Source organism: Notolepis coatsorum, assembly GCF_963971535.1.
Source record: "Notolepis coatsorum genome assembly, chromosome: 5".
Taxonomy (NCBI): Eukaryota; Metazoa; Chordata; class Actinopteri; order Aulopiformes; family Paralepididae; genus Notolepis; species Notolepis coatsorum.
In genome coordinates, this window is record NC_140169.1 from 103808023 (window position 1) to 103827194 (window position 19172).

The 19172-nt window shown below is 44.4% G+C and overlaps 1 protein-coding gene across 1 annotated transcript in view; it reads right to left on the reverse strand.

The window, feature by feature from the left end:
- Positions 1 to 19172, reverse strand: part of agbl5 (AGBL carboxypeptidase 5) — a 67403-nt gene that overhangs the window by 23260 nt on the left and 24971 nt on the right. Inside the window, exons 6-11 of the mRNA XM_084315027.1 lie at positions 16408 to 16586; positions 13056 to 13569; positions 9647 to 9816; positions 9343 to 9478; positions 7857 to 8074; positions 7004 to 7254 (exon numbers count right to left, since the gene is read on the reverse strand). Coding sequence (XP_084171153.1) covers positions 7004 to 7254; positions 7857 to 8074; positions 9343 to 9478; positions 9647 to 9816; positions 13056 to 13569; positions 16408 to 16586 — 1468 coding nt within the window. The remainder of the gene's footprint in view (positions 1 to 7003; positions 7255 to 7856; positions 8075 to 9342; positions 9479 to 9646; positions 9817 to 13055; positions 13570 to 16407; positions 16587 to 19172) is intronic.

Genomic DNA, 19172 nt, shown 5'->3' on the forward strand with positions numbered 1-19172 from the left:
ATTCATCATTGGAAAAATGGATTATTGGCTATTGTAACAATTCTGCCTCAGTCATGAACATTGAAAAGCTTTCCATTTTTGCACAAAACGAGTTCCCTTCTATCACCAACATTGTTTTTGGTTGAAATAAAATTCGGCGATTTCTTTTTACGATTAATTGCGAATATTTTCATGTTGAACTATAGATTGCGGGGCGGCTACGTGGCGTAGTGGGCAAGGCGCTCGCCACGAATGCGGAGACGCTGGGATCGCCTGTTCGATCCCAGCGCTCCACATTGCTTTCAGTTTAGCTGGTCGTCCGTCCTAATACACATTGGCCGTATTAGGGGGTGGGAAACTGATGGGTGGGGATCGGGCGTTGTGGACAGCGACTCCTACAGGTCGGTTGGTGCGCCTGCGCAGTAGAATCAGGAAGTGTCGGGGGCAGCGTGAGCCTCCCACGCGTTACTCCTCGCCACTGAGAGATCGAGCTGCGCGGGTGAAAAGATGCGACTGCTGTTACCTCAAGTACCGGAGGGGACTTGTGCTATGTATGACTTAGTCCACATTGCAGCCGGCTTGTGGGAGGCAAGAAACAGCGTTCGTGACAGGGGAGGGTTGAATTGGATGATACAAAATTGGGATGGGAGAAAAATATAGAAAATGGGAGAAAAAGTGGATAAAAAAAAAGATTGCGGATGAATACGCACAGAAATGTACACCATGCAAATGTCCATGCTTTATTTGTTTTAAACAAGACGATTTAGAAATAGGCAATGGGGAAATACATTGCGTTGGACAGAGGGTGGAACACGAAAAACGGTAATGATGTAACCACTACACCTCCCTATAGGCAAGTATACCAGGTTGCCCACATGTGAGCTGGATTACACACATTTCACCATAATTTCACATATACAGTAATAGATTTACATAACTCTACTTTTAGACTTTATGGACATAAAACACAGCTGCCCTTGCTAACTACAACATACCAACTGAAACACACAGTAGCCTACATATCTATCCTGTTTGTCTTCACAGTCCTTCCATAGATACATGTAAATACTTTACAAATCTGACTTTATACACCCAACACAGACTAGGAAACGCATGTATTAGGAAAGAAATTAACAACATCACAAGGAATCACTAGACAGCTCACTCGGCTATCAAACAAATGCTTAAAAGAAACTTTTTTTTAAACTCAAACTTTATTTACATTACATCTGACATGTGGGTTTCCTCCCATGTCTGTTATTTGATCCTTTATTTTATTTGAATGCCCAAGAGAACATAAATACAATTATAAAAAGCTAAGCAAAATCAGAAGGTGCTTACACACAAGTATAAACCATATTAGGCATTCAGTCCGATTCTGAATACCCTGAGGAATGAAACGCAAAGTACATTCAGAATGCTGTCAATCAATCTCTCTCACATAACGCACAATAGTGGATGTGAAAGTGCAACATGACAAAAATAAATCCTTTCAAGAAATAGTTTCAAGTTAAGTTAAGTTATTTACATAGTAACTTATTAAATCAGTTCCTATCTTATTATTTGGGGGAATATGCCTGTTTGTTTATACAATAGGACACTTAATAATGAAAGTCAAGTCTACAAAGTAGTAACGATGATTCTTAGCAAGACGTCACCTAACTAACATGCACGTGCGTCTGCTATAGCTGCTTTGCGTGTATATATATATATATATATATATACACACACACATACATATTAGGGCGGCTGATTGGCGCAGTGGGCAAGGCGCTCGCCACTAACGCAGGAGATGCTGGGTTCGAGCCCAGCTCTCGGCGTTGCTACCGGCTGGCCGGTCGGGCAAGTGTTAGAGGGTGGGAAAGCCGGTGGGTGGGGATTGGACGTTGTGGACAGCGACTCCTACAGGTCGGTTTGGTGACGCCGGTGCCGCGGAAGCAGGAAGTAGCGGGGGCAGCGTGAGCCTCCCACGCGTTACTCCTCGCCACAGAGTTCGAGCTGCTGCGGTGAAAAGATGCGACAGGCTGCCTCCTCGTGTACCGGAGGGGACACGTGATGCAAGGCTTCTATCCTCACTAGGGCCAACCAGTGGGAGGCATAGTCTAGCAACGTTCAAGACAGGGGAGGGAAGAATTGGATAATACGAAATTGGGATGGGAGAAAAAGTGGATCAGAAAATACACATACATACTAGTAGGGGTGTAACGGTACAGAAAAACCACGGTTCGGTACGTATCTCGGTTTTCATATCATTAATTTGATCTCCGTGAGACAGCCCCTTCTCAATCTAGCACCAACTCCACCTCACGCACTGTGTGTGTGTGTTCGCCACACTATGAGGCTATGCTAAATTACAGGTAATCTAAAGTGTGAGTGGGTTGAACGAACACCCGGCCCTTTGCGCAAATTATATTTTGGGAAGGGGTGAAAAAGGTTCTGCACGTGCGTTCCGTTAGTGGTTAATGTACCGTTGCATTCGTTTGGTACACAGCACGTACTGAACCGAAGGTTCGGTACGGATACGTGTACCGTACCGTAACACCCCAAAACATATATACACACACACACATACTGTGTATATATATATAAACAATACATAAAACCTATCCATGACCTATTTCTTAATATAGGGGCTACATTATAGGTGAACGTGTCATGAAATGTTTTTTTGTTAGCCCTAAGGTGCAGAATATGTATACAAGTAGCACAGGTGTGTTACAAGAAAACTCAGAGGAATGTAACACAGTTCAGTAAAAGTTTGAGATTAGCACCTATTACCTTTCAAATAGCCACACACACACACATTTATTTACAGATGTGACTGAAAATATTGGCACCACTTCCTAATTGTTGATAAATCACCATTTCCTCGTGTTCATTATTCTGATTCTCAACATTACGGAGCAACTAAAATACGAAATAATTTATATTTGAAGGCCTAATCCGTAATCTCTTCTCTTCAGCAACACAGGGACACAGCAATAGCAGTGATGCTGACCGAACATAAATTGTATTAAACTTTTATTTGCTTCAATCCTTGAACACAAATGGCCTATATCACTAGAGGAATGGAACACTATAACACTAGTCATCACTAGAGGAATGTAACGATGTTGTTCTCAAAGTTTCACTCAGTTTACAATGGTCATGCAGGCACGCTGTATTTATGTAATTAACATTATGCACTAGCAAGCATTGTGTTGTGATGAAGATGAGGTGCAGTGTTGGATCATGGATGATCGCTGTATGTGTGATGAGGTGATGATGATGATGAGGTGCAGTGTTGGATCATGGATGATAGCTGTATGTGTGATGATGATGATGATGATGATGATGAGGTGCAGTGTTGGATCATGGATGATCTCTGTATGTGTGATGATGATGATGATGATGATGATGATGATGATGATGAGGTGCAGTGTTGGATCATGGATGATCGCTGTATGTGTGATGATGATGAGGTGCAGTGTTGGATCATGGATGATCGCTGTATGCGTGTTGTGTGAGAGCTACGCATCAAGCTACGGCAGATCAGCTGGAGGGAGAAATGTCTGACTGCTGCGTTTCCTGAGTGTTGCTCAGTATTGTCTGATGATTGCAAATAAGGAAAACAAAACTGCACATACAGCAAAAACTATGAATTTAGACCCTGCTTCTAATCGAGCCCGGCGTTTATTTGTCAAAACGTGTCGATATACCCAGCCAATAAAAAAGGACTCTGCGTTTAAATAAAGTTTTATGGCTGTTAGTTGCAGACAGTCTATTGTTGATGAAATAATGTTGATGAATAATAACATTAGAAATAATGTTGAGCTAGCAATCTAGCCAGTCAATGTAGCTATTGTCTTCATCTGGATAACACACACAACCCCCACTCCACAGAGCGAGCCATGGGATGGACAGGAGAGGGCATTGTTTTTCCAATTCCAGATTGGGCCTTTTACAAATATAATTTCAACTGAGAAAATGAAAACACTAACTACCGAAAGCTTAGTAATGACGATAACCAAAACTATGACAACTGAATCCCGACATGAATGAATGGTATCAAGCTCATACGCATTGCGGTGGGCCTTTGTTCCCTACAACAGATTCTAGGCCACATTACAGTGCTTTATAGAAAATCTGGTTGTTCAATGATTGTCTAAACGACCATAATCAAACAAAGACCCCAAATTGGTCTAGAAGCGCATCACAATTCTTAAGGTCAAGTACAATTCAGTGAGTTTCTCCAGGCAAATTTTCCATTGGACTTCAATGAATGGATGAACTGATCGGAAAAGGACACACCACGTCTCGCATGCAAGAAATTAGGTCTGAGGGTGATAGTTTGACAACCAGGAATCTACAGTAGATCTTTAGGTAATCTATTGACCCAACCAGGTTTTCCACAGAACACTCATTTAATGTGAAAGTGTGAAAGCCTGTGGGAGATATGAAAGCAGTGAGAATTGGAGCGGTTAGCGAAAGAAGAGATGGCCCGACAGGAGAGACATACAAGCTTATTAAAAGGTACAAGCTTATTAAAAGATAAAGGCTCATTAATTAAAGTGCATGATATTTACTTTAGTTACAAAGGCTGTGCAAACAAACAAAAAGAAAAACAACAAATGTCTCGCGTGTCAATCATTTGGTCATTTCTTTTGTTCCCCCCTGATAATATTATTTTTGTATAAATTGTGAGTCATTTAAAAAATAATAAATAAATAATTTAAAGAAAAGAAAAAAAAAAGTGTAAGGGTGCCAATATTCTCAGGCTGTGTCTTCATTCATTTCTTGGCGGGCCCTTTAGGAGACTTGGTGATTACCGTGGCCGGTACAAACACAGGGCCCAGTCTGGACAGCCGCCCGGCGCGGGGCGGGGCCTGCAGGGAGGGCAGCGAGGTGCACTGGTGGGGGGGCAGGAGGGCATACAGAGCCGCGCTAAGGACCGAGGGCGGGATGGGGTAGGGGCCACCTGCCGCGCACCTCAGAGGAGAAGAAGAGGAGGAGGAGGAGGTGGTGGAGGAAGGGGAGGAGAGCGGGGGGTGGTGCGCAGGGGTTTGGCTCTGGCGAGGAGGCCGGAGGACGGAGCGGTGTTGGGGGGGACGTCTCTTCCCCTGAGCCTTAGTGTCTACAGAGAAAGAGAGACACACACACACAGGCTCAGACACATGCAGGACACACACACAGGCTCATCACACATGCAGGACACACACATACATACATACAGACACACACACACGGGCTCAGACACATGCAGGACACACACAGGCTCAGACACATGCAGGACATACATACATACATACATACATACATACATAGGCTCAGACACATGCAGGACACACACATACACACACAGGCTCAGACACATGCAGGACACACACATGCACACAGACGGTACACATAAAAGTTGCCCTTAACTCTTTCACGGCCATACCCGAGTATACTCTGGTTTTGATCCTTTGATCCCCGTTCTATATGGTCAGCCGGAGCCATCTAGGTGTCTATGATTAATCTACCTACGTTGGAATTGCAATGATGATCGAATATCACCAGGTGGCAGTATCGCCTACCTTTGAACTGGAATGGCTTGGTATGGATACACATTTTCCTTTTTTTTGTGCAAGGGCTCCTCCTCCTGCCTGAACAGAGAGACACAGCGATCGCCTCGAGATTTTGTAGCCTGAAGCGTATTTCCCATATAAACGAGTATAGACATAAACACGGGTAATCGCGATGGCGATGCGATCACTTGGAATTATTATTTTTGGAATACCTTCTGGCTAAGGTAAGGTATATTCTATGTCTATTTTACCTAACCTGAAACATGTTTTTGTAACAATCACAGTTTTGTGTTTTACCGGACATAAAACAAGCTCGACAAACACGATCGCAGTTTCTAGTTGAACGATGATTTTGTGAAGACACATATGTACATGGTATATACCTTTGATTTGGGACTATTTGGTGCTTCAGGCGAGCAACCAGAACGATTTGGGCTTATTGCATATAATGTGTCATATCTCGCAATCTATGGAAAAAGACTGGATTATTTTGGAAATGGGGCGATGTTTAGCATGTAGCGTGTAACAAACTACAGTGTGTAGAAATTAACTAATTAGTCAGTAATGGACTATGAACAATGCCTGTAAAATACTATTGTCTCCATAGCTATAATACAGAACACACAATGTCTGCAAACATCGCTAAAATGGTCATTAGCGCTGGCGCCAAACAGTGCAGATGGCGATAGCTGGTGGCCGTCAATGAATTAATCCTACTGATAAGCCATATAGACTGTTTCAATGGCATCTTCAAATGCATGGTAACAACACTATTGTTCCAGTTGAGCATTCAGTCTGCAACATTTAAAGAGCAACTAAACACCAAAATACTCTATTGGAGAGACTGCCATCTAGTGGTTAAAGGCATGATTTTCTGAACTTGGGTGAACTTGGTGCCCTGTGATACTGTGATGTAGATTTGTGATGACATCACAGGGCAATAGCAGATTGCAATAGCATGCTCTCAATCGATACAGTTTGTGTTTATTTGCTCTTTAAAAACGCAAAAACAAAAAACTGTTTGTCCGAGGGAAGTGACAGTTGTGATTGGAGGATCAAGAAAAGAGGTCGGTTCTTAAACACTGGAACGGTCTAGTCAGTTACTATAGATTGGTATCCACTTAACACGTCCAATCAGAATTAGGGTGCCGGGGGGGTGACTTCTATGGAAACCCATGCATACACAGATAGCAGGAGTGGTAGAGGTATGAAAAACATGCTGGGGGAGGGAAGGGGGTGGGGCTAAAGGGCGGAGCCATCCAAATGATTAGCCCATTGGTCAGTGTCTCTGAATGCAGCCTATCCCAGGCCCGACAACCAATAGTTCCATCACCGCCACAGTGACGCAGTAGCACACGGACACGAGACATGTTGGCCGACACAAGCGATCAGCCTTCACGACGGCACCACAGCAGAAAAAGAGAGAACATCAAAGAAAGGTACACAGATGGGGCAGGAGAGAGCGGAGGTCTTCTTACCTCTGACCTGGCCGAGCGCCATCGTCGGCATCTTCTTCTTGCTGCATGTGCGGACGCCGGCGAGAGTGGTAATGGTGGTGGTGGTGGTGGTGTTGTTGTTGTTCTGGTTGGTACGCATGCAGGGCGGAGGGCAGCCCTGGGTGAAGCTGGGGGAGGTGTGGATCCTGGGTACCGGCGTCTGGCTGCCGACGCCGAGGCTATTCCGCCGAACGCAGCCGGGCCTGTTCTCCGACGCCGGGCCGGACAGAGAGCTGCGCCGGAGGAGCCGACAGACATCAGCATTACATGACATTCATATGTGAATCAGGGTTCCCACAGACATTGCTAAATGAAATTCAAGGACTTTTAAGTACTTTTCCAAGCACTTCATTTATTTTCAAGGATGTCACTCGAAGGATACAATTCACTTTTAAATGCTGTTTTTTTTTTTACGCATCTTCTTGGCCTGCTTGCCAGCTAGAGCATCACACGCAATAAAAAAAAAAGTGCTATAGATAACATTCAGCCACTAGATGTCGCACTAGAGCACCAGCATGTCATTTATCCAATCAGGTGCAATCCACGTTGGAAAATGGGAAGTAGGGAAGGGATACATGCACGCAACATGTGAACAACATTCATTTTGGACCCGCCAACCGAAAAGCAATAATTGTATTCCGCACCTTTCTAAAAGCTCTGGATGTATTGTTTTTTTTTTATGATTGCTCTACATAAAAAAATGTATCTATAGCACCTTTAACTAAAATGATAGATTTTCAAAAGAAGCAAAAGCTGACAATAACTCTTAAAACATGAACAAATGTGCTTGCATTCTATAAAAACAACAACTATAAATAAGTATGCGTTTACTTACCCAGTGAAGCTCCTTGGCAGTGAAGCCTTGGGGCCATTGCGTTGTTTTTGCAGCGGGACGTGCTTGTCAGTTTGCGTGCTGAGGCCCTTGGTGTTGCGGATGTATTTGAGGATCCAGGCGCGCAGGTTGGCCAGGCAGTTGTGCTCCGACAGGACCAGCCGTGGCCAGGGGTTCCATTCAGCCATGTCCAGGGCGGAGATGGCCACCGCACGCCCAACCTGACACACACACACACACACACACACATTAGCAGGGCTAAGTAGTAACAGTCCTGGGCTATTCAAACACTTTGTAATCATGAACTGGAGTTTTAACTGGAATTTGTGTATTTATGTTGTATACCCCTGCAGTTGTACATATAGTGTCTTACAAGTCCATGTGGAGTTGGGCACTTAAATAAAAGTAATCAATCAATCAACTGCTCTGCATGCCTACGTTCCCATAGCATTAAATACACACTGAAGTGGCTATTTAGGACAATCAAGCTTCATGAGCAAAGTACTTCCTGGGTTACCATTTTTACCTTAGCTTCTTCTAACTCATTCACGGCCAATCACGTAATATTACGTGTTTGCTCGCCAACCGTTGGGCGCCAAACACGTAATATTACGTTTTTAGATCCTTTGATCTTTTTCCTCTGATCCCGTTCTAAATCATCATCCGGGTCATTCCAACTGTCCCTGGGTCATTTGTATAAATTGGAATTGCAATGCCGATCGAATATCACCAGGTGGCAGTATCGTCTGCGTCTGAACTGGAATTGCATTGGCGTGGATACACGGTTACCCTTTTTTTTTTTGGTAGGTGCTCCTCCTCCTGCTTGAACAGAGATTCACATTGATCGCCTCGAAATTCCGTTGCCCAAGCGTATTTTACCATCGAAACGTGTATAGCTTCTGGCTAAGGTAAGGTATATTCTATGTCTATTTTACCAAACCTGAAATGTATTTTTCTAACGATCACAGTTCTGCGTTTCACCGGACGTAAAACATGCACGCTCACAGTTTGAGATAAAACGACCACCCCTCCCCCCATCCTTGATGATTTTGTGAATGTACATGTTATATACCTTTGATTTGGGAGTATTTGGGGGTTCAGGGAATTAACCAGAACGATTCGGGCTTATTGCACATAACGTAGCGTTTTATCTCGCGATCTATGAAAAAAGACTGGATTATTTTAGCGTGTAATAAACTACAAACTACAGTGTGTAGAAACAAACTATTTCTTCCATGTTGCACTACAAGTAGTGTCTGTCAAATGAGCCACACCATTGTCTCCACAGCTATAATACAGAACACACACACAGCCCTGCAAACATAGTGAAACACAGCGGAAACAACTATTTTAAGCTGGCCATCTAGCGGTAGAGATGAGCGGTAAGCGTGGCCGTGAAAGAGTTAAAGGACTCCTAAAGCCCGACTGGTCTGCCTACCTGACCACTCAGATGATTGGGCTAGAAGCAGCTGTTTTATAACCACCATACCTGCTCAAATATCTCCGGTGTGTATTTCGGAGGGAATGACGACGGTGGAGGTGGTGTTGCCCGCCCGTTGTCGTGGCAGGCAGGTGGAATGGTGTTGACTGTTCTTCCCATGTTATAGTTGCACTCCAAAGTATAGCTGGAGGCAGGGTACACACAAGCATGATCATTTGAGACAGAGACCACTCGAGTTAAGGTCAGTTCACGGCCAATTCCGAGAGTAAATTGAAACTCGGAAAAACGATGAAATAAGCTATTGAGTAAATTGAAACTCGAAAACTGTGAAAAAAGCTATTCTATGTCTGACCTGTGCACCAGCCCCAGGGCCTTGTGGATGGCCACCCGCCCGCTGCCTTCTTTAGACTGGCCGTCCCTCTTGTCTTTGGCGTACATGTTCTTCTCAGAGAAGTTACACCCCAGGAAGTCAAAGTGGGGACTGTTGACGGCAACCAGCTTGGGATACAACACGTTCTCCATCTGCACGCAGAAAGACGGAGCACGAAGAAGCAAAGGATGGTCGGAAAGACATACATATATCAAAAGCCACAATTCAACCCACTACTGATCCATCGGATGTGGACGGCAAAAGGACACGGGGCGATCATCAGCGCCATCACGTTCTCCCAAAAAGACAATGAATGACAAACACTGACATCTGGGTATTTCCCTGAATTTTAAACCTCTTCCAAGGGGATTCAGATTGCAGTGTTTTTAGAAAACCATCTCCAGCAGTTATCAGCTGAGGAGGGCAGTCTATTGCACAGAGCCTGCGCTACCATTTAAGGTCATTCGCATCTCATTCACCTGGTTCAGATAGGGCATTTGCAATTAACCAAACATAATAGGAAGTTACAGGATACTCATACTACGACTACTCCTACACATTGTCGGAAATAAGGGGTTCTAGTTTTATTATATGTATTATTACTCTGCTCTTAAAAAAAATAGCAGAATTTTTAAATGCATCCGGTTTAGAGATCATTTGAAAGCAAACCTAAATATGAAATATGTTGTTTGCATATGGCTTCTGGAGTTCCAATAGTGTCTTTTATAGTATCAGGACTTAGACATGGCCTTGGTGTTTGTTCAAACCCATTCTTTGATACTTCTACATGACTTGCATGTCCAAAGGAACTTGAAATCAAAAAAAAAAAAGAGAAAATCAAATCCTTCATGTTATTTTATCTGATAAAAAGGGGAGATGGTCATGCTGGACCTACAAAAGGCCTTAGACACTGTCAATCACACCATTCTGATTGACAAGCTAAAAGCAATTGGTTTTGATAGTTTATCAGTGAGCTGGATACAATCCTACCTGGAGGGGAGGGAACAGATGGTGGAGATAAACGGTACCCTATCCCCCCCCCCCTCACAGTGAGCTGTGGTGTTCCACAAGGAAGCATACTAGGACCGCTACTATTCCTAATTTATGCAAATGACATGTCGTCAGCTTGTGACTGCAACCTGTTCCTGTTTGCGGACGACTCAGCCCTGCTGGTCTCTGACAAGAACAAGTTACAGGTTGAAAAAGCCCTCAGCTCGGAACTAGGCAAAATCTGCATATGGCTCGCCGACAACAAACTATCATTACACATGGGCAAAACAGAGTCCACTCTCTTCGGTTCAAATAACAAACTCAGCAAGACCGACGGCTTCTCGGTTACAGTGGGTGACAATATTATCACAAGGAAAGATGAAATTACCTACCTGGGTTCCATCCTAGAGGCTAATCTTTCCTGTGACAAAATGGCATCCAATGTAATAAAAAAAGTCAACCAACGAACGCGATTCTTGTACCGGATCTCCTCTCTGGTAAACAAGAATACCCTGAAGACTCTAGCAGGAGCACTCATTCAAGGGTACTACGACTATGCTTGCACCTCATGGTACCAAAGCACCTCAAAGGCACTAAAAAACAAATTACAAACATCTCAAAACAAGCTAGTCAGACTACTGCTTGACCTGACTCCTAGAACCCACCTCACCCCTGCCCACTTTGACAACCTAGGATGGCTTAGAGTAGACGACAGAGTACAGCAACTTGCAATGGGCCTGGTCTACAAGATACACTACGCGACCAAGGTACCCATGTACATGTCAAAATACTTCCCAAAGGTCAGTGAATACCACGATCACAACACCAGAGGGAGCTCCACAAATCATGTAAAACCCAGATTCGGCTCAAACAAGGGACTAAACACGTTTCGCAATTATGCCACATCAATGTGGAACGCCCTACCTAAAGCTGTTAAAAAAAAAAAAAAAAAAAAAAAAAAAAAACCACCTACGTGAGACTGCAATTCGAAACTGGCCCCTACAAATGTCCTAACCTAGTTGTACAGTAAATGACAAAGTAAGGCTTTGTCAGTATTCCAATGTACAGTGTAAAATGTGTGTGTCCAGTACTGTATTTGCAAATCTGATATGTCATAAATGTATAGATGTAGCAGTACTGTCTATCTGTATGTCATGTATGTCATATATGTTATGATGAATTGAAAATGGGGGACCCTGATGTAAACAAGACGAAAGTCTTTCTCTGGTCTGCATCCCCTTAACAATTGTATGTATTGAGCTGTACTGTACTGTACCCATTCTGCAATCTGTTAATAAACTTTTCAATCAATCAATCAATCAGAGAGGGGATTGGGTGCCAGACGCCAACATATCAATGAGTCCTACCATAGTTTAATTAAGCTTATTACATGACGTTTTAACATTCGCCAAAATGCTTGATTGTGATTGGTCAATAGCGCTCCGTTACCTCTAGCAGCGGTCAATTATTTCTCGATAATTGACCGTTGTCATGAGCAACGCGCAATAATGACCGCCGTTAGGGGCAACAGAGCGCTATTGACCAATCACAATCAAGCATTTTGATCGCAGTCACGAAAGCTATAACCTCGTTCCCAGCTTTATCTCGCACAGCTGCACTACATCAGGTTCAATCAAGTCCACACCTGCCGGCGATGACAGAGGAGCCACACAGAACAACTGCGTCAGCATTTGATCTCGTCTTGTCGATGGTGTAAAATGAATTAGATATATTGTTAGTAAGTTAGCCATGTAATAAGCGGGATAATGTATAGCTATACTCGGTCATTAGGGCGGCTACGTGGCGCAGTGGGCAAGGCGCTCGCAATGAATGCTGGAGACTAGGCTCGAACAGGATGCCTCCTGTTCGAGCCCCGCTCTCCACATTGCTTTCAGTTTAGCTGGTCGTCCACAGTAATACACATTGGCTGTATTACGGGGAAGGAAACTGAAGGGTGGGGATCGGGCGTTGTGGACAGCAACTCCTACAGGTCGGTTGGTGCGCCTGCGCAGTAGAATCAAGAAGCGACGGGGGCGGGGCCCCTCCAAAGCCCAGACCCCCGACGCTGAAAGATCGAGCCGCGCAGGTGAAAAGATGCGACGGCTGTTACGTCGAGTATCGGAGGGGACTCGTGCTATGTATGACTTAGTCCACATTGCAGCCGGCTTGTGGGAGGCAAGAAACAACGTTCGAAGACAGGGGAGGGTTGAATTGGACGATATGAAAAAAATTGGGATGGGAGAAAAATAGAAAATGGGAGAAGTGGATAAAAAAAATAAGCTATACTCGGTCATTGTCGCAAAATAATTGACCTTCACTGCATTTAGAACGGTGTTCCAGAACGTCGTAGCTATACATTATCGCTTACATAACTTAAACGCATGCATCAACAGCCTCTAACCTGCTGGCTCTCGTCTGGAAGATTGTTCCCATACATGAAGCAGCCACGCTTGGCGGCATGGCCGTGCAGGTCCACATAATAGGCCACGCCTCCCTCCTGGGGTGGAATTGGCTCCGCCTCCACTGCCTCTTCCTCTGTGATAAACAGCTCAATGGGAACAGAGGACCCAGACTCTGAAGAACTGGGTGAATTGTTCTCATCCTCCTTCCCGGTCTCCGAGGTAGCCCAGATGTTCTCCTCCGTCACCATGGGAACCTCTGGGTGGGTGGGGCTCGAGTCCTTCTCTGCATTCCGTTGGTTCAGGCTGAGCTCCAGGGCGGTGAGAGGAGGCGGTGTCGCCTGATGCTGATTGGTGGGCTTGGTGCTGAGGGGGGTGGCGGGGGTGTGCGTGTTCTGCAGGCGGTTGTGTGTGTGGTGGTAGAGCAGCAAGGCTTTGGCTGCGTAGATGGAAGGGTGCAGCTCGGGGCTGGGGTTCAGATACTCTCTGTTCAGATTCACACCCCGGGAGTCAGTCCTGCACACAACAAACTTCCATCACCCCCGAGACCCGACAACATTCACAGATAAACAAGATATCTTGTTCAGAAACAGAAAACGTGGCACAATATTAAAGTGATAGTTCACAATTTTGTAACCCTAGCACTATTTCCTACTTATCAATGATGTTGTCACACTCCCATGCAATTTTATCCTGCCCCCTCCCCCTTGTATCTCCTCTTGTGCTCCTGTCCCCCGTGTTCTATATTGTACTTTGTGCTTCCCTATCCGTGTGTTGGCCTACTGTTGTCCTATTCTCTGAATGTACCGTCTTGTCCTGCTGTGCCTTTTTGTATTTTATATGACATTTTATGCTTTGATTGTACAGCACTTCGGTTGGCTCTTGAGTTCTTAAACGTGCTTTATAAATAAATGACTTTACTTGTCCATTGGTAGAGTCGGCACAATCCATGCTGTTCTTCATACTGGACACCTGTAGCTACGTTTAGTTAGCCACAAACGGATGCAAGGTCAATGGGGACATTGTGGAGGTAATGTAACATTAATTATTACTAACGGGACGGAAGGACGCGCTGAAGTGGTTAGCATGGTTAGATTAGCATAATAATTCCTGGGTTATAAACAATTGCTCTGTTGAGCTCCTAAGGTACTTGTAAGATGATTTGATAGCTTCATATTGGCTTATATAATACATTTTAGAGTTAAATGGTTATAAAGCAGAAGCAGTGAGCGGAGCTGCCGTTGTGATGGTCAGCTGACTGAAACCTAGTTCACAGAGTGCAGTAGTTTGAGGCTAACTGACTGAAGCTAACTGAAACCAAGTCCACAGAGTGCAGTAGTTTGTGGCTAACTGACTGAAGCTAACTGAAACCTAGTCCACAGAGTGCAGTAGTTTGTGGCTAACTGACTGAAGCTAACTGAAACCTAGTCCACAGAGTGCAGTAGTTTGTGGCTAACTGACTGAAGCTAACTGAAACCTAGTCCACAGAGTGCAGTAGTTTGTGGCTAACTGACTGAAGCTAACTGAAACCTAGTCCACAGAGTGCAGTAGTTTGTGGCTAACTGACTGAAGCTAACTGAAACCTAGTCCACAGAGTGCAGTAGTTTGTGGCTAACTGACTGAAGCTAACTGAAACCTACTCCACAGATAGCTCTTTTAAACCGGCCGGGCCCCGGTTCAAGCTCCAGCTCCGTTCTCAACCCTCTGAACTCTGGTGCCCTCTGGCGAACCGGCCTGTGTTTACACCCATTTAAGCAGAACCAACATTCCACCGTCTCCGTCATCAATGGGGGCGTTACTCAGGTAAAACTAATGCGTGGAGAGCGAGCCTCAGCGCAAGAGCGCACACACACACTGTATACGTTTGAAATGAATCGTTCCAGCAAAGTATGCTTCTATTATTCGAATGACTTGTTTTAATTTGTATCATAACTGTACTACTGTATAAGTCCTACTGTAGAACATGATATCTGATTTATCAATGCCAAATAATGGACGACGACCGCAATTGGCACTTGAAAAGTGTAAATGATGGATTAGTCAGTAGTAATTCATGACGGCCCGTTTAGCTCAGCTGGTTAGTTTGCTGCCTGTAGAGCGAAAGGTCCCCAGTTCTAATCTCTTGCTCACTTTTCTTTTTTTTGTATCGTTAAATAATTTATCCACTTTGGTGTCCCAAAAAGGACAATAACACCACCTTATGCATACTGCACCTTATGTGGATACTGTGAATACTGTATATTTCAGTTGGTTAGATAGTAATTATATTGACTTATTTGTTTACACCGCTTGTGTTGTTTTTACTAACTGTACCCCCCCCCCCATCCCCCATGCTGCTATGATGCCTGAATTTCCCCAAGGGGATCAATAAAGGAATATCTTATCTCATCAACCAGAGTGGATAAATTAATTAACGTTACAGAAAAAAAAAAGTAAGCAAGAGATTCGAACTCGGGACCTTTTGCTCCACAGGCAGCGAACTAACCAGCTGAGCTAAATGGGCCGTCATGAATTACTACTGACTAATCCATCATTTACACTTTTCAAGTGCTAATTGCGGTCGTCGTCCATTATTTGGCATTAATAAATCAGATATCATGGTGTGCGCATGCTTTTGTGTGTGCGCTCTCGCGCTGACTCGTTAAGCCTCCCCTACGCATATTCATTTCTGGAGCATTTCTTTATCCACTCTGGTTGGATGGTGTATTGTACTCGCAAATCGCTTCCTGTTGAATGAATCGGTTGAGTGCAATGCCGACTCTCTACTTTCCCCGTCTTCACAGCCTGGAATATGACACGCCCACTGATGATGTCACGGTTTGTGAGGAAAAACCAACTATTTTCCGGTGCCAGCTGAGCACCGATTTGTCACGTTCTGAACCAATTAATCCCGGTCTGAACGCGGCGGCCGGTGCGAGATTACGTTCGGGAACCGACTCCAGCACGGAGCCTGGCTGGTGTAAAAGGGCTAAGAGTGCAGTAGTTTGTGGCTAACTGACTGAAGCTAACTGAAACCTGCTCCACCGAGTGCAGTAGTTTGTGGCTAACTGACTGAAGCCAACTGAAACCTGCTCCACCGAGTGCAGTAGTTTGTGGCTAACTAAGCGGAGCTGCAGGTATCCAGTATGAAGAATCTCAGGATTGTGCTGAAAAAGGACCAATCATGAACATCATTGGCAAGTAGGAAATAGGGTTAGGGGTCCACAATTCAGAACCATCCCCATGGTGCATGTCTGTGTGTGTGCATGCGTGTGAACCTGTGTGTGTGTGTGTATGCAAGTCTATGTGCACGCACACACGTGTGTCCAATCCCGGGTCAAACCGGTTTCTTCATGCATTTGAACCCGCTTGTACCTGTAGTGCCCGCGGACCACTCCGTCTGGGTTGATCATGGGGATGAGTTTGAAGACGAACATGTTGCGGAGGGTGTGAGCGCGCGGGTCGTCTGTCCTCAGGACGAAGGCGAGGAAACCGTTGAACACAAAAGAGGCGGGCGTCTCACCGGGGTGCACCCGACTGCTGAGGAAGAACACCTGCACACACACACAGTTTGTTTCACCACTAGGGATGTTGTTCATACACAGGCACAGAAAATCTGCTTCACAACTACAATATCAATGTACACTAGCAACAGATTTCTAAATTGTAATTGTTCTTATAGGCCAGACCAGATATCGGTACCACTCAAGGAGACGAAACGTACGTATCATTTTTTTTAAATATCTATGTCTGTCTGTAGATGATATTTTGGTATGATAGCCCTTCCTGAGTGGTAGCTGTATCGTAGTTATCAAGTCATGAAGTATACCCGTCCCACCCCCTCAGGAAATTGCATTTCAGATGCTGGTGCATATCCTGCTTTAGACTCATGTACAGGACATCCGTCAATGATTTACAATATTGTCTTTGGTATAATTTTTAAAAAGGAGACCATGTCATCTTTCATTCAAGCGAACATGTGAATCTTTCTGACCAATGGAGGTTACTGGAGCTCTTTAGACAAATTTGTACACGAGTTCCGCCTAAACGACATACAATTTGTTAGCCCTGTTACAGGTCATTGTGAACCTTAAATTAGATAGGCATTACTAACTGGGTCAGATAAGGTCACAAACAACTGGTCTTTATCTAGACTTAATCTTCATTTGATTACTTCAGGTTTTGTATCAAATGGTGATTTCTGTGTAGCAATAGAAAACTGTGAGCAAGTGGAAACTATTTCCCAATAGCCACTAGATGGCACTGTGCCTGACTGTTACTGAAATGCAGTTAAGTTTGTCTCCCCTATTTTGAGCATTTAGCAACAATCCGCATTGCAAACGGATTCAAAATGGCGGACTTGTCAAAAAAATAAACGACTGTACATACAGTACATTTCATTCTCTGTTCCTTATGCACACGCCCAATCCATAAATGTGCGAATTGGCTATAATAAAGTCATTTATAGGCCTGCTATTTTATATTCTATAATAATATTTCAAATTGCATTGGTCCGGATGGGAGAATTCAGTACTGTATCTACAAAACCTTCCGTTTAATCATCTTCCCTTTATTAATTTCCTTAGATTTTTTTTTACACGTGATCACAAGAAGGTACTTATTTTTAGCATGGTGTTATTCACTGTCAAAGATGCAATGAAAAATCATAATTGAAATTCTCCTTTGTTTCATCACAATTTAAGCAAGCCTAGTAATAGACAATATTTCGGACACTGGGAGTACATTCACTGAGGTCCATAGATGTCCATAGATACCAAGAACATGCAAATGGACCTTGTAGAAGTGGAGCAATATCCCATTTACTTGTGTATTTTAGGCGGATTTTCAGAAAATAGGGCTCCGGGCTTCAAGTTTCAAGTTCAAGTTTCTTTAATAGTTGTCATACAGAAGTACAGAATACTTTCATACAAAATGCTTCTTACTGTTACGCTCCAGAGACTGTGCTAGACAAGATAGTATCAAATAACATAGTATAGCATGTAATTTAGAAGAAGAAAATGAGGTCAGAGTGTTCGGTATAGACATATGTACAATGTTCTGAGTTACCATATAATATACAATACTATGCAGTGTACTAATGTACAGTACTATATAGTGCAAAGCAGAAATGGGATGAGGTACAATTTAGGTACAATTTACAGTAAGGTGTACGAGTTGTAGTGCAATCCTTCATCAATAAATATAAAGTGTGGGGAGTGGGTGCTACAGTGTGTTTGTTTAAAGTGGGTGTGTGCTATAAAGTGTGTGGAGTGGGTGCTACAGTGTGTCTGTTTAAAGTGAGTGTGTGCGTGTGGATGTGTGTGCTATGTGCGTTTGGTGGTTGTTGTTGTGTAGTGTTCATTGTTCGTTTAGCAGTCTGATGGCCTGGGGATAGAAGCTTCTTCTGAGTCTTTCTGTGCTCGCCTTGAGACTCCGGTATCGCTTGCCTGACCGCAGCAGTTCAAAGAGGCAGTTGTTCGGGTGACTGGAGTCTTTAATGATTCTCTTAGCCTTGCCCTTGCAACGCTTGTTGTAAATGTTCTGGAGGGTGGGGAGCCCCCCTCCAATTGTGCGTTCGGCTGAACGTGTCACTTGTAGTCTGCTTCGGTCTTGTGCAGTGCTATTCCCAAACCAGGAGGTGATGTTGCCAGTCAAGATGCTCTCTATTGTACATGAGTAGAAGTTCTTAAGGATCTTCTGACTGACTTGGAACTTCCTTAGGCGCCTGAGGAAGTAGAGGCGTTGTCGTGCCTTCTTCACAACACTGTCAATGTGTGTGGTCCATGTCAAGTCCTCGGATATGTGGGCTCCGAGGTACTTAAAGCTGTTGACTCTCTCAACCGGTGCCCCGTCGATGCTGAGGGGGCTGTAGTCCTTGACCCCCGACCTCCTGAAGTCCACAATCATCTCCTTTGTTTCGCTGACGTTCAGGGAGAGGCTGTTTTCCTGGCACCATCCCGCCAGGACCTTGACCTCTCCCAGGTAGGCCCTCTCGTCGTTGGCCGAGATCAGGCCCACCACCACTGTGTCGTCAGCAAATTTGATGATTGTATTGCTACTCCGCTGAGCCACACAGTCGTGTGTGTACAGGGAGTAGAGGAGGGGACTCAGAACACAGCCCTGGGGGGCCCCTATGTTGA